The 16,044-nt window shown below is 44.3% G+C and overlaps 1 protein-coding gene across 7 annotated transcripts in view; it reads right to left on the reverse strand.

Moving 5' to 3' along the window:
- TMEM120B (transmembrane protein 120B) overlaps positions 1 to 16,044 on the reverse strand; it is a 45,414-nt gene that overhangs the window by 23,494 nt on the left and 5,876 nt on the right. For 5 of the 7 annotated variants that reach the window (XR_015144469.1, XM_086347605.1, XM_086347603.1 and 2 more), the window contains exon 2: positions 1,517 to 1,635. Coding sequence is in view for 4 of the 7 variants with exons in the window: in XM_086347605.1 (XP_086203731.1) it covers positions 1,517 to 1,635 (119 nt within the window). In the remaining 3 variants the exon portion in view is untranslated. Of the gene's footprint in view, positions 1 to 1,516; positions 1,636 to 8,026; positions 8,062 to 16,044 lie in introns of all 7 variants that reach the window. The other 2 variants (XM_086347602.1, XM_086347606.1) reach the window with 1 other exon arrangement.

The following is a 16,044-nucleotide window of genomic DNA, read 5'->3' on the forward strand; positions in this document are numbered from 1 at the left end:
TTAATTTCAAAACTAGAAAAACAAGTCATAGATACTCAGAAGAATAGCAGGGGTCCTTGGGAACCTAGCTCACGAGTCAACCTTCCAACCCAATGGTTCTCAACTGGGGAAACTTGGGATGGGAGTTCTCCCAAACCATGAAGACACTGTCTGGGAACATTCTGGGTTGTCAAGACAGGAGTAGAGAGTTCTACTGGCATCTCGTGGGTAGAGGCCAGGGATGCTGCCCAACATCCTACAATGCACAGGAACAAAGAAGTATCAAGAGTGACAGGAATGAAAAACCCTAGACAGATAAAAGACTGGAGTCCTACCATCAGTGAGATATGTTTTTCCAAGAGTGGTGATGTCATTATGTGGAACCATCCACACTCTTCACATGACTAATGGGCCTCCATGTCTGAAATGGTCAGTCAAGATTAGGGGTATAATCAGTAACCATCCTCCCAAATTTTCCATTGGGGAAGGGAAGAATCGCCCAGGAATCATAAACTGGAATGGAGGCCCAACTAAGCGACCAGGGACAAGGCACTCAGAGCCTGTTTACCTGTCTTCCTAGGGGGTCACAGCATTCACTGGACTCCTGCACTTGCAGGGAATGACAGCACTTTCCAAACCATAAAGACATGGGACTAGGAACTGAACAGGTGATCCTGGCCTTAGGAAAGGAACTAGGTCGTAAGTTCAAGTATATCCCCACCAGGCATGCCGGACCTCTCACCCCCTACACCAGAGACCTGGTGGGGTGAACTCCCTTTGCCTGAGAGAAGGATACTGGCTATTTGCCTGCCTGACAGGACTTCTCATAACAACTTTCCTGTGGGAACTATGCCTCATCCTCTTCCCCCTCCCAAGTAGTTCAAGTAGAGCTATCCCATCCCCCAGGTCCATAAACTAACTGAGCATAGGACCAAGTCTTATAAAGTGTTATCACTCAGTCGTATCCAACTCTTTGCAACCCCATGGGCTTGCCTGCCAGGCTCGGATGTCCATGAAATTCTCCAGGCAAGAATACTGGAATGGGTTGCCATTTCCTTTTCCAGGAGATTTTCCCAACCCAGGTCTCCTGAACTGCAGGAAGATTCTTTACCTCTGAGTCACCAGGGTAGCCCCCAAGTCTTATATAAACCGAGTCTCAATGATTGGGTCACAGATGGTCACATGACCAGTTCCAGCCAATGAGACTCACACCTAGCACTTGGGCTGAAAGACAATTCTCATTCTGCTGGGGTGGCCAAGCCAGTAGGAAGAAAGGCCAAGAAGATAACAGCCTGGCACTGCTGGTGGCTATCTCAGTGACCATCTCAGCCAGAGAGTGAAGCCAATCTAGAGGAAGGCAGAACTGAAAGGGAAAAAACCAAATTCCTGAAAACACCCTTTGACCCCCTGGATCCAGTGATGCTTGAAGCCACTTCTGTTTTTTTCCATTAAAATTTCCATTCTCGGCTCAAGCCAGTTTTGAGTTGAGATTCTGTCCCTAAAAGCCAGGGGAGCCTCTGAGTTGCAGCCTGCCTACCTCTGGAGTGTGAGTTTCAGGTCCTTCAGTCGTGTCTTCTGCTTGTTGATGGAGCTGCTACATGAAGTCTGGAGTGCATTCAGTTCCTCCAGCTTCTGCTTGTAGATCCTGTGAGTTTCCTGAGGGATAGAAGAGCCCGGGCAGGGTGTGCAGGAAAACATAAAGAGGTTATTTTTCAGTCTGCTTGTGTCTGAGTATATTATTGTTCAGTCACTAAGTCATGTCTGACTTGAGTTTTTTTGACCCCAGGAACTGTAGCACACCAGGCTTCCCTGCCCTTCACGATCTCCCAGGGTTTGCTCAAATTCATTCAGTGATGCTACCATCTCATCCTCTGCTGCCCCCTTCTCCTTCTGCCTTCAATCTTTCCCAGCATCAAGGTCTTTTCCAATGAGTCAGCTCTTTGTGACTATAGAATCCAGTTTGACAGTTAAGATGATACAAGTACACCTATTAAAGATCTAACTTATAAAACTGGGACTGGATTTGGGGAAGGCAGCACTAGTGAAATAAGGAACTGCTGTTTTTTTCTGTGCAGGTTCTGTCTTTTCTGATGGGAACAGAAACCAAATATGCCTCTGAGGGGCCAGCCACCTCTTGTCAATTCTTGGTCCAGGTGGTTTGAATAGAGCTAACAGTGCCCATAACCAAGCGTGGTCATGTGACCCAGGCCTAGCCAATCAGTATTCTCCAATCCCCCCAATAACTGACTGGTTCATAGGTGGATTCATGGCTCAAACTGAGCCAATGAGAGTCAGCTCTGGGACTTCACCTACAAGTATTGATTTAGAGATGCCCTCTTTCTCCTGGGTTTGTTACTCTGGTAGAAGGCACACCTGGGGCTGTTGAGTGTGGAGAGCCTGCCTAAGAATGCTGGGAACTTCCCTGGGGGTCCATTAGCTAAAACTTCATGCTCCCAATGCAGGGGCCAGGGTTCGATCCCTGGTCAGGAAACTAGATCCCACATGCTGCAACTGCCACAACTAAAGATCCCCATGTCACAGAGAAGATTGAAGATCCCATGTGCCACAACTAAGACCTGATGTAGCCAAATAAATATAATTTTTTAAAAAGAAGAATGAAGCCAAACAGGAAAACAGAATTGGGACACAGTAAGAGACAGCATTCTTACAGCATCATTTCAGCGCTTGAATCCAACCAAGTCTGAATACAACACTGATACTCTTAGTTATATGAATTAATAAATTCCTTTCTGGTTAGTCCAGTTTGGGTTGGGTTTCTGATCTTGGCAATGAAGACAGTTCTTGCTAAGACAATTAAGAAAAAGACATACCTCCTCCCTTTAAGTCAACCCTCCTTATCCCAGGCACAGCCACTCCAATACACTCAATATCTTACTCCTGGAAATAACCATTCGGGACCACAAGGCCAGAGGAAATACAAGACAGTGCTCCCCACGGCAGGGAGAATGGAACAAAGGATCTTCTCGACATTACTGCCATAGCACACCTCCCCCTGGGTAGTGCCCTATGCAGGGAAACAACCAGTCTCCTCCAGAGTCCTGGTAATCTAAGACAAATACCAACAATCTGGAGAGAACAATATGAGGGTACAGGGACCATAAAATAAAAAACAATAATCCAATGGCCATATTTAAAGTGGCTGTCTGCTTGGGTGGTAGAGAACTGTATTAGCAGAGAGGAAAAAGGGATGGGCAATGAGGCCCATAGCCTAAACTCTCATGTCTGCCAAGCAGGTTCCTAGATATGAAAGTTAAGCTCAAAAATAAGAAAAAAATGAAGGCAATGAAGTGAATAGATAACACTTAGGAGCAACACGGAAGAATGCTCTGAGCCTATCTCCTTTGGCCCTCAGTTGACAGAGGGCTCAGTCCCCTGGATTTAAACAGTTTCCTCATTCTCTCCTTCCTGAGCCCCCAGAGAGGAAAACCGTGTCTCATTTTTTAAAATTTAGCTTTTAATTTTTAACTAATCTCACACTTCTGAAAGATTTGTAAGAGTGCAAAGAACTCCCCTTACACCTTTTGCCCAGATTCACCAACTATTAGCATTATGATATATTTGCTTTCTTCCCATGTGTGTGTTTGTGTGTGCGTGTAGTCTTTATCTGTATCAGGCATCAATAAACCCACTGGCCAAATCTGGCCACCTGATTTTGTACAGGCAGTAAGCTAGAAATGATTTTTGTCTCATTGCAAAAGATCAAAAGAAGAATATTTTGTGACATGTAAAACATATATGAAATTGAAACTCTGGAATCCATGAATAAATATCCATTTCACTGGAGCACAGCCATGCCCATTCATTTATATATCGTCTGCAGCACCACAGCAATGGAGCAAGTGTAGTTGTGACAGAGACCACATGGCCTGCAAAGCCCAGAATCCTCACTACTTGACCTTTTTGTCGAGAGTCTGACTATTTCTGTTCTAAATCATTTGGGAGTTACTTGTAGACAATAGGCTTCTTTACTCCTAAATACTTCAATGCATATTTCCTAAGGACATGACATTCTCTTATACATCTAACTATCAAATATAGAAAATGTTACTTTGATACAATACACTACTGTGGCCTCAAATACCATCCAAATTCAAGTTTGGATGTGAACGCTTTCTTTTTTTAATTACTATTTCTCTATGGCTGTGTGGGGTCTTGGTTGCTGCATGCAGGCTTTCTCTAGTTGCTACAAGCAGCAGCTACTCTCTAGATGCAGCGCTCGTCTTTCTCACTGCGGTGGCTTCTCTTGTTGTGGAGCCTGGGTTCTACAGCACGGGCTCAACAGTTATGACGTGTGGGCTTAGATGCTCCTCACATGTGGGATCTTCCCACACCAGGGATCAACCTGTATCCCCTGCACTGGCAGGTGGATTCTTAACCACTGGCCCACCAGCGAAGTCCTGTGAACTATCTCTGGATGGCAATTTCTCCCCAGACCCTGGACCCAATTCCATCTTATGCCTTGTATTGTTGTTCATATCTCTTTGGTCTCCTTTAGTCTAGACCAGCTCCTCAACTTCTGTCTTGGGAATATCAGCGCTTCTAAAGTGTTCAGTCCAGTTGTTTTGGAGAATGTCCCTCTGCCTTGGTTTGTCTGATATTTCCTCATGATTGAATTTTGAATATGCATCTGGGACAGACATGCCACTCAAGTGACACTGGGTCCTCAGTGTCTCCCATGAGAAGGGATGTGGAGTCTGTGATGTTAACTCTGATTGCTTGGGGGAGATGGTGGCCATCTGTCTTCTCCATTGTACAGTGACCAGCTTCCTACCTGTAATGAACGAATAATCTGTACAGAAAGAGGCTTCAGCGCCAAAACAGTCCTCAGTGTTCAACCAGTGTCTGCGGGTAAGAAAGGCAACTCTCCAGAACTGGACGTGGAGGATGGGTGCAGAGAGACCCCCAACTACACAGCCTTTGAGAAAGTGACGCCTTTGGATTTGGAGTCCCCAGCAACGGAAGGTGAAACACCACACCACCTCCCGGCACTCTTGGGTGTCGGGCCCCCGGACAGTGAGATAAGACCAGACTACAACATCAACAGACAGATGCTCACTGGGCCCTCTTCAGCTTGAATTAATATTTAATTTCACAAGTAAACATAAGGACATTATCCTCGTTAAAAATTAAAACACTACAGCTACAGCTAGAGTTGACTTTGAATAGACCCCTATCCTGTCTTCTCCAACTTCTCCAGAAGTAACCACTGTTACGTTTCTTCTAGACTGTATTCTCTGTATCTGTGTATTTCTATGTTCCACATAGACCTATTTATGTGTGTGTATATATATATATATATATATATATACACACTTAACATACATACGAAAAATGCTCACTGTTGCAAAAACTAATTGTCCCTAATACTTATTCTCCTTTGTTTCCTTTTTTTAAATAAAGAGTTTGAGTATTTATTACATCTCAGTTTTTTGTTTTTTTGCCCCACACCACGTGGCACATGAGGCACGTAGGATCTTAGCTCCCCATTCAGGGATCAAACCTGTATCCCCTACATTGGGAGCAGACACTCAACCACTGGACCCTCAGAGAAGCCCTCCTTGGCTTCCTTTTAATAAAAGGACCCCACCAAGACATAGCCAGCACATGGCTGTCCAGCTACAGACATTGCCCAGCCTCCTTTGCAGCTAAGTGTAGGAATACAACCAAGTGTTAGCCAATGGGTTGCAAGCAGAAGGGATGTAAGTTCTGAACTACATTTTTTTTTTAACCACTACACCTGCTCTTTCTAGCTGTTCAGTTTTCACTGCGACAAGGCAGTTTCAAGGCAACATTTTCTGCCAAGAATAACTGAACCACATTTTTCTAAGTAACGACTTACCCTCCACTCTTTCTTTCCCTGGCGGCATATGGCAACAATGGATCCAGTTACCTTGAAATCGGAAATGGAAGCTACATGGTACAAATGACAAAGCCTACAGTGCCCTCCTCAGCCACACCAACCTGGATCTTCTTTTAAAACATGACCACCAGTCCTTTAGCACTCCTCACACAAAGAAGTGGTATCTCTCTTCAGTCTCCTTAAATACAAGTAGGCTTGTGGCTGCTCTGACCAATACAATATGTCTGTTCAGTTCAGTTCAGTTGCTCAGTCGTGTCCGACTCTTTGTGACCCCATGAATCACAGCACGCCAGGCCTCCCTGTCCATCACCAACTCCCGGAGTTCACCCAAACTCAAGTCCATCGAGTCGGTGATGCCATCCAGCCATCTCATCCTCTGGCGTCCCCTTCTCTTCCTGCCCCCAATCCCTCCCAGCATCAGAGTCTTTTCCAATGAGTCAACTCTTCTCATGAGGTGGCCAAAGTACTGGAGTTTCAGCTTTAGAATCATTCCTTCCAAAGAACACCCAGGACTGATCTCCTTTAGGATGGACTGCTTGGATTTCCTTGCAGTCCAAGGGACTCTCAAGAGTATTCTCCAACACTACAGTTCAAAAGCATCAATTCTTTGGCACTCAGCTTTCTTCACAGTCCAACTCTCACATCCATACATGACCACTGGAAAAACCATAGCCTTGACTAGATGGACCTTTGTTGGCAAAGTAATGTCTCTGCTTTTGAATATGCTATCTAGGTTGGTCATAACTTTCCTTCCAAGGAGTAAGCGTCTTCTAATTTCATGGCTGCAGTCACCATCCGCAGTGATTTTGGAGCCCCCGAAAATAAAGTCTGACACTGTTTCCACTTGTTTCCCCATCTATTTCCCATGAAGTGATGGGACCAGATGTCATGATCTTAGTTTTCTGAATGTTGAGTGTTGAGCTTTAAGCCAACTTTTTCACTATTCTCTTTCACTTTCATCAAAAGGCTTTTCAGTTCCTCTTCACTTTCTGCCATAAGGGTGGTGTCATCTGCATATTTGAGGTTATTGATATTTCTCCTAGGAATCTTGATTCCAGCTTGTGCTTCTTCCAGCCCAGTGTTTCTCATGATGTACTCTGCATATAAGTTAAATAAGCAGGGTGACAATATACAGCCTTGACGTACTCCTTTTCCTATTTGGAACCAGTCTGTTGTTCCATGTCCAGTTCTAACTGTTGCTTCCTGACCTGCACATAGGTTTCTCAAGAGGCTGGTCAAGTGGTCTGGTATTCCCATCTCCTTCAGAATTTTCCACAGTTTATTGTGATGCACACAGTCAAAGGCTTTGGCATAGTCAATAAAGCAGAAATAGATGTTTTTTCTGGAACTCTCTTGCTTTTTCCATGATCCAGCGGATGTTGGCAATTTGATCTCTGGTTCCTCTGCCTTTTCTAAAACCAGCTTGAACATCAGGAAGTTCATGGTTCACGTATTGCTGAAGCCTGGCTTGGAGGATTTTGAGCATTACTTTACTAGCGTGTGAGATGAGTGCAATTGTGTGGTAGTTTGAGCATTCTTTGGCATTGCCTTTCTTTGGGATTGGAATGAAAAAGGACCTTTTCCAGTCCTGTGGCCATTGCTGAGTTTTCCAAATTTGCTGGCATATTGAGTGCAGCACTTTCACATCATCATCTTTCAGGATCTGAAATAGCTCAACTGGAATTCCATCATCCCCACTAGCTTTGTTCGTAGTGATGCTTTCTAAGGCCCACTTGACTTCACATTCCAGGATGTCTGGCTCTAGGTAAGTGATCATACCATCATGATTATCTGGGTCATGAAGACCTTTTTTGTACAGTTCTTCTGTCAAATATGTCAGAAGTACCCCCAAAAACAAACAGCCCAATTAAAAAATGGACAGAAGATCTGAATAGACATTTTTCTAAAGAAGCCATACAGATGGCCAACAGGCACATGAAAAGATGCTCAACATCACTAATATCAAGGAAATGCAAATTAAAACCACAGGGAGATATCACCTCACACCTGTCAGAATGGCTATCATTGAAAAGACCTCAAATAACAAATGCTGGCAAGGATGTGGAGGAAAGGGAACCTTTGCACACTGTTGGTGGGAATATAAATTGGTGCAGCCACTATGGGAACAGTATGGAGGTTTCTCAAAAAAACTAAAAATAGACCTACCATATGATCCAGCACTTTCACTCCTGGGTCTGTATCTGAAGGAAATGAAAACACTAATTCAAAAAGGTACATGCACCTCAATGTTCATAGCAGCATTATTTATAATAGCCAAGATACGGAAGTAACCTAAATGTCCATCAGCAGAAGAATGGATAAAAAAGATGTGGTACACACACACACACACACACACACACACACACACAGGAATACTATGCACCCATAAAAAAAGAATGACATTTTCGCCATGGATGGACTTTGAGGGCATTATGTTTAATAATATGTCAGACAGAGAAAGAGAAATGCTATATGATATCACTTATATGTGGAATATAAAAAATACAACAAACTAGTGAATATAACAAAAAAGAAACAGACTCACAGAGAACAAACTAGTGGTTACCAGTGGGGAGAGCAAAGGGGAGAGGGGCAATACCGGGGTAGGGGGACTGAGATGCAAACCACTATGCAATAAATAAACAAGCTCTCAGGATGCACTGTGCAGCACAGGGAATACAGCCAGCATTTTATCATAAGTCAAGTCTACCCTTTAACAATGTGAATCACTATATTATACACCTAAAACATATAATATATCAACTTTATCTCAATTTTTTAAAAACGGCAGAACTGACACTATACCATTTCTGAGAAAAAATCACAGAGGGCCATTGCGTTTGCACCTTCTTTGCTGGAACACTAGCTTCTGGAACAAAACGTTCCATGACTCTAAGGCCACCATGCTGCATGGAAACCCTAACCACTTAGAGAAGCCACATGACGGCAGTCTGATCTCATCAACAGCCACAACTAAGATAAATCTTCTTGTCATTCAGTTCAGGCAGATATGAGGGTCAAGAAACCTCCAGATAATTCCAGCTCCAATCATTTGCATCTTCCCAGCTAAGGCCTCTGACCTTGTGGAACACAGTCAAGCCATTCCCACCATGCCCTGCCTAAATTCCTGACTCCCAGAATCCATGAGCAAAATGCAATTACTGTTGCTTTATGCCAATGGATAACTGGCCAATGGATAACTCAGCACCCGTCTGAACTACTATGTGAGAAAGGAAGAAGCTATCTCATTTAAACCACTTTATTAGGGGATCTCTTTGCTACAGCAGCATAGCTTATACCCTAAAGCACATACTTTTGATTTTTTTTAATATATCAACAGTATCAGAATATAGATATGATTTCACAACCTTCTTTTCTCACTCAATAATATGTCTTATAGATCTATCCACATAAGAATACATAGATAGGGACTTCCCTGGTGGTCCGGGGGCTAAGACTCCACACCCTCAACACAGAGGGCCCAGGTTTGATCCGGGGTCAGGGAACTAGATCCCACAAGCCACAACTAAGAGTTCACATGCCGCAACGAAGATCAAAGATCCCGCGTGCCACAACTGAGACTGGCAGAGCCAAATTAATTAATTGAAAAGAAGAAGAAAAAAAGAAGACTATACAGATGTGCTTCATTTTTAGTCCTGTTCAGTCCTTCATACTATGAACAGACAACAGTTTATTTAGCCATTTTCCTATCACTAGGTTGTTTCCAGTCTCTGACAATAACCAACAATGCAACAATGATTAATATCCTTGCACTGTCTCCTTGGGCACACACACAAGTGTCTCTGGGGAAGAGACGTGGAATTGCTGGGTCATGGCGTACAGGCTTGTTTTTACTTTTAACCTGTCTTGGCAAACTGCCCACAGAGTGGCTGTGCCAATTTATGCTCCCACCCACAGCATACAACAGCTGCCCACACTCACCAACACTCAGCGTATCCCCACTGACTTTCTTAAAGGCGCTTCCTAATGCCTCCATGGGCTTCCCAGGTGGTGTAATGGTAAAAGAACCCACCTGCCAACGCAGGTAGATGTAAGAGATGCAGCTTCGATCCCTGGGTCCGGAAGATCCCCGAAGAAGGAAATGGCAACCCATTCCAGTATTTTTGCCTGGAGCATCCCATGGACAAAGGAGCCTGGCAGGCTACAGTCCATAGGGTTGCACAGAGTCAGACACGGCTGAAGCTACTTAGCACACGTGCATGCAATGCTCCATACTTCACCTAATGCTGAAGCTCCAGTACTTTGGCCACCTGATGTGAAGAGCCGTCTCACTGGAAAAGACCCTGATGCTGGGAAAGACTGAAGGCAGGAGAAGAAGGGGGCAACAGAGGATGAGATGGTTGGATGGCATCACCGACTCAATGAATATGAGTTTCAGCAAACTCTGGGAGATAGTGAAGGACAGGGAAGCCTGGCGTACTGTAGTCCATGGGGACTTGCAAAGAGTCAGACACGACTTAGCGACTAAACAACAATAACGCTCCACTGGTGGTATTTTCTGCCCACTCTTAAAACATCAGACTGGAGTCCATGGCCCTTCTCATAATTGTGTCCGCAGGCACATACAGTCATTCCTGACTCCTAACAGTTCTCTGTCATTGGCTAGGGCCACTTCCTAAGGGAGATCTGATACTGGATACCACACTTCCTGTCCACCCTGTCCTCGGCTCCAGGCTCAGGATTTGTCAGCCTCGAGGACAATGTGAAGTGGCAACAAGGCCCTTAGTGTGACACGCTCTCTGTTCCCAGGGCATTCCTCACCCACACCCAGCCTCTGCTGATTCCACCTTGTGTAGTCACACCAGCAGCAGGAAAGATTATCAACTCACTTCGTGGATTCTGTCCTTTTCCCAGACAGTTGTCTCTCAGTCTTTTTTCAACTGTGGTAAAATATATATAAAACTTACCATGTTAATCATTAAAATTTTTCTAATTGCAATAAAATACACACAAAACTTACCACCTTAACCATTTTATGTGTACAACTCAGTGACATCAAATATGTTCACATTATTTGCCATCCATCTCCAGAACTTTTTCATCATCTCAACTGAAACTCTGAACCCATCACCCAATAACTCAGTTTCCTGTTCCCCTCAGCCCCTGACAACCTCCACTCTCTTTTCTTATTCATTTTTGGCTACGCTGGGTCTTCACTGTTTTGAACAGGCTTTCTCTAATCGTGGCGAGCAGGGGCCACTCTCTGTTGCAGTGCTCAGGCTCCTCATTGCAATGGCCTCTCGTTATGGCGTGCAGGTTCTAGGCAAGTGGGCTTCCGCAGTTGCAGCTCGTGGGCTCAGTAGTTACAACTCGAGGGCTTAGTTACTCTGAGGCACGTGGGATCTTCCCAGAACAGAGATCAAACCCGTGTCTCCTGCATTGGCAAGCGGGTGCGTACCCACTGTGCCACCTGGGAAGTCCTCTACCATTCTTTCTACCTCTATGAATATGACTCCTCTAAGTACCTCATACAAGTTGACTCATACAGTATTTATATTTTTGTGCCTGACATTTAAACACAGCATAATGTCTTCAAGGTCCATCCACACTGCAGAACGTATCAGAAGTTCCTTCCTCTTTAAGGCTGAACAATACCCCACAGTATGTACATAGCACATTTTATCCACCCGTCTGTCGATGCACACCTGGGTTGCTTCCATCTTTTGGATATTGTGAATAATGTTACTATGAACATGGATGTATATATATTTGTTCGAGTCCTTGCTTTTAATTCTTTGGGGTATATATGTGTGTGTGTGTGTGTGTGTGTGTATGTGTGTATTCAGAAGCAGAATTTCTGGATCATATGGTAATTAATCACACAGCTTAATTTTTTTTTTTAAAGAACTGCCATATCATTTTCCAGAGAGGCTGAAACATTTCACAACAGCTGTCTCTTGATGGGACTGTCTTTGTGGTGTTTCTGGGAGGGGGCGGGACGGGGGGAAGGAACACAATTCCTGTCTTCCCTCAGAGACCCTGTCCTCCACTCCTGAGGATGTCTCCAGAAGACCCTCAGCTGGACCTGTGCTTTGAGATGCTTTTTCCAGGAGTGAGCCACACGGAGGCAAGCCAACCCTGCCTTTCAACCAACCAGCCCCTATGGTCTTGAACGCAACTAGTCACCAGATGGAAGCCTTCTGTTGTTTTTGCCAGCTCGGCAGCTATTCCCTTTCTGGTTAATTCCCTGTAATTTCTTTGGAGATCCTCCCTCCCTGACACTGAGTCCATGAGATCTGGCTAGGAACAGAGTGGACCTTGCCCCAGGTTCCAAGGCAAATGACCCAGGCCTGGCCAATCAGAACATCACCCTCCTGACCCAGCTGGTTGACTCAGGGACGAGCATTCAAAACCAATCACACTCAGTTGTGGGACTTTTTTTATCAGAACTGTTGAAAAAAAGGGGAAAAAAAGAAACTTTTTTGCCACTCGTTTTGAAGATAGTAGGATATGAGCCCAGAGCTAATGGGGCTGCCATTAGCTGCCTGGGAATGAACCCAATTGAGAGGAAAACAGGATGGAGGGGTAAACTGAGCCCTGATGGTTTCATTTAAGCTCCTGGATCAGCTTATATCTGAAGGTGGTACACCTTTGAGGTCCTAAGTAATATAAGTGAACAAATGCCATTTTATTCTGTTTGGCTTTGCCAATTTGGGTTGAGTGTCTCCATTTAAGAGGCCAGTGTCAGGGACTTCCCTGGTGGTCCAGTGACTAAGACTTTGCACTAACAATGCAGGGGGTCCAGGTTCGATCCCCAGGCAGGGAACTAGACCCCATTTGCTGCAATTAAGAGTTCGCATGCCACAACTAAAGATCCCGCGTGCAGAAAGGAAGACAATATCCCACATGCCCCAACTAAGACCCGGTACAGTCAAATAAAATTAGCTAATTTAAAAATGAGGCAGGGGTCAGAATCTAGATTAATATGCCAAAGAACAGAGCCTCCCTTCTGGGAAAAGTTAACCATACCAGGTAAGAAGAGAAGCCATAAATCTTGGACTCATTACCAAGCTCTTGCCCTGGGCACTGTCATCGTAAAGGTGCCAAAAAACTTGGAGCCTGATGAATAAATCCTTCATCAAGCCAGTAACTAAACAGGCACTTTAAAATGCAGATCTCTGAACAACCATATTGGGTGTTTTTCTGCCAAAGCAAGAACCTAAACCATTATTAACAACTTTATTGGGTATAACTTACATGTCATAAAATTCTCATTTTAAGTGTACAATTAAGTGATTTTTATACATTTATCAAGTGGTGCAACTATTACCACGTCCAGTTTCAGAACTTTCCGTCACCCAATAAGATCTCTAGTGTTTATCCACACTCACTCCCCACTCTTCTTCCTCCCAGCTCCTGGCAACCACTAACCCACCTTCGGACTCTATAGATTTGTCTTTTCCGGGCATTTCACATCAGAGGAATCATATAAGATGCAGTTTTGTGTCTGGTTCTTTCACAAAGAATCGTGTTTTTGAGGTGTATTTCTGTTGTGGCATGTATCCACTTTTTTATCACACCACAGCATTTATACCATATTTTGTTTACTCATCTACCAGTTGTTGGACATTTAAGTTATTTCCAGTCTTTGGCTATTACGAATAAGGCTGCTATGCACATTTGTGCACAAGTCTTGGTAGTAGATATATATTTCAACTTCTCTTGGTTAGATATCTAGGAATAAACTGCTGGGTCATATGGTACATGTATGTTTGCCAACTCTCAAAGAAAATGCCAAAATACCAAACCACTATTTTTATTTCTAAACTTGGCAGCAGTGGGACTTTCCTGGTGGTCTAGTGGCTAAGACTCTGCACTCCCAATGCAAGGGGCCCACGGTTCAATCCCTGGTTGGGGAATTAGATACCACATGCTACAACTGAAAGACCCTGCATGCTGCAAGGAAGACTCCGTGCAGCCAAACATATAAATAAATCAATAAGAAACAGAATATAAAGTAAATAAAATAAAATAAACTTGGCAGAAGTGGACTGAAGCAAAAGAGCACACTCACCAAAAACTGGGAGTCTGGTGTCTGCACACAATGCAGGGAGTACCAGCTTATAAAGCACACGACTGACTCCCACTTCAAGTTGCTACCTCCAAAAATAACCCCGAGTGCTGGGGGCACCGGAGCAGACAGGCAGCTGCGAAAGAAAGGACTCTGTTCTGCGGCTGAGAGCAAGTCCCAACCCCCAGCTGTCTAACTCAAGACCAAGCAAAGGAAAGAAAGACCCACTTGATAAAATACCTAAAGATAGAGCTTTGGGGTGGGGGGCGGGGAAGATAGTTACAAGGCAAACACTGCCAGGAAACAATCAAGTGCTGACTATATAAATGTAATAAAAATCCCCAAGAGAAAGTACAAGCATTGTACACTGCTCAGTTCTTCAGTAAATGAAATTTGCATGGTCGTAATCACATAAATGACTGAATCTTTTTTGGGGGGTTTGTTTTTTTAGCCACACCTCTCAGCATGTGGGATCTTAGCTCCCCAACCAGATGCTGAACCCGTGCCCCTGCAGTGGAAGCGCTGAGTCTTAACCACTGGACCATCAGGGAAGTCCCATTGAGCCTATTTTTATGAATAAGGCTTTTGGTACTGTTAGGTGACTTTCTGGTCTCCTGCTCATTTGACTATGAAATATTTCAGGCATATTGAAAAAGTCAGAAAATCCTATAATTAATAGAAAATAAACAACATTAATGCCCACATTTCTCACCCTCAGTTTAAGAACTAATAGTACACAAATTGTTGAAAGCCCCTACATATTCTTTCTACATAGCATTCCCATCCTCTACCCTCAACAAGAGGAACCCCTAGGCTGGTTATTTCCACCCCCAAGCCCACCCCAGATCAATCTTGTCTTCCTCTGTGCCCTGAGAGGTTGACCCCTACGGACTGCATCTCCTGGGCTCCCTTGCCCTGCCTCCTACTTAGCCAACGGGGTGCCAGGACAGAAGACTGGGGGAAGGAGGAGAGGCAGACTGGGGTATTGGTTCCCCTGCCTCCTCCTCACTTTCCTAGGCTTTTGACACTACAGCTGCAGTCCTGCTGCTCTCCTTTACCCTGCACTAGGCTCCGGTGACTGCCCCTTCCGTCTGTCCCTTAAGTATTGGGATGGTCCCAACTCCAGGGGCCTCGTTGTGTCCAGCTCTTGACGACCCCATGGACTGTAGCCCGCCAGGCTCCTCTGTCCATGGAATTCTCCAGGCAAGAATACTGGAGTGGGAAGCCATTCCCTTTTCTAGGGCATCTTTCTGACTCAGGGATTGAACCTGGGTCTCTCTCATTGCAGGCAGATTCTTTACTACCTGAGCCACCAGGGAAACCCCTTTAAACCCCTGTAAATAGCCTCGTCCTTAAACTCTTTTCAGAGAGATCCATACGGAAGAGTCATTTGCCTCTTGCTAGGGCCCTGCCCAAATCTCCATTCTACTGAATCTGACCCATATCACTCCCTTGCAAAAGTCTGTATTTGTACTGTATAGACACGTATCAGTAAGCAGAACATAAGTGTTGTATTGAATGCTTTAAATTATATTATACATGTTATACTATACGTACCTGCTTAGCAACTTTTCACTCAATGTTGCTTTTCTCTTTAAAACATTTACCCATGTTGATACATATGGTTCTAGTTTATTCATTCTCATCTTCATACCACACTCTATGGATGTTTGGTGGAATTATCCATCCTGATGGACAGTTAGGTTTCCAGATTTTAGCTGTTATAGAATGCTTATACACATTTCCTATTTGACTTTTTAACTATGTGGCTATGTATTACTTATAAAAATATAGGATAGATCAGAGACAGACGCTAACATTGGCACCATTAGCTAGGATGCCCATAGCTCCTTTCCCACATATCTGATTGGCATTCCTTTTATACCATGTACAGGAGACACAAACAGTTGAGTTTCCATTGAAGGATTTGGAGATCTGCCACCTCTCCTGTCCTCTGAGGCCACAAACTCTGCCCCAGTGGGAAGATGAGGTTAATGATTCCAGGTCCCAGCACGGCTGTGACACACCTGGAGATGCCCTCTTAACATAACTTGACTGAGTCACAACACCTGAGTCAATATGCATTGCAAGAATTGATGGCAATGAGACTTCCCTGGCGGGCCAGTGGTTAAGACTCTGTACTGCCACTACA

Source organism: Bos grunniens, chromosome 17, assembly GCF_055505025.1.
Source record: "Bos grunniens cultivar Pamir isolate PY7600 chromosome 17, Bosgru_T2T1.0, whole genome shotgun sequence".
Lineage (NCBI taxonomy): Eukaryota > Metazoa > Chordata > Mammalia > Artiodactyla > Bovidae > Bos > Bos grunniens.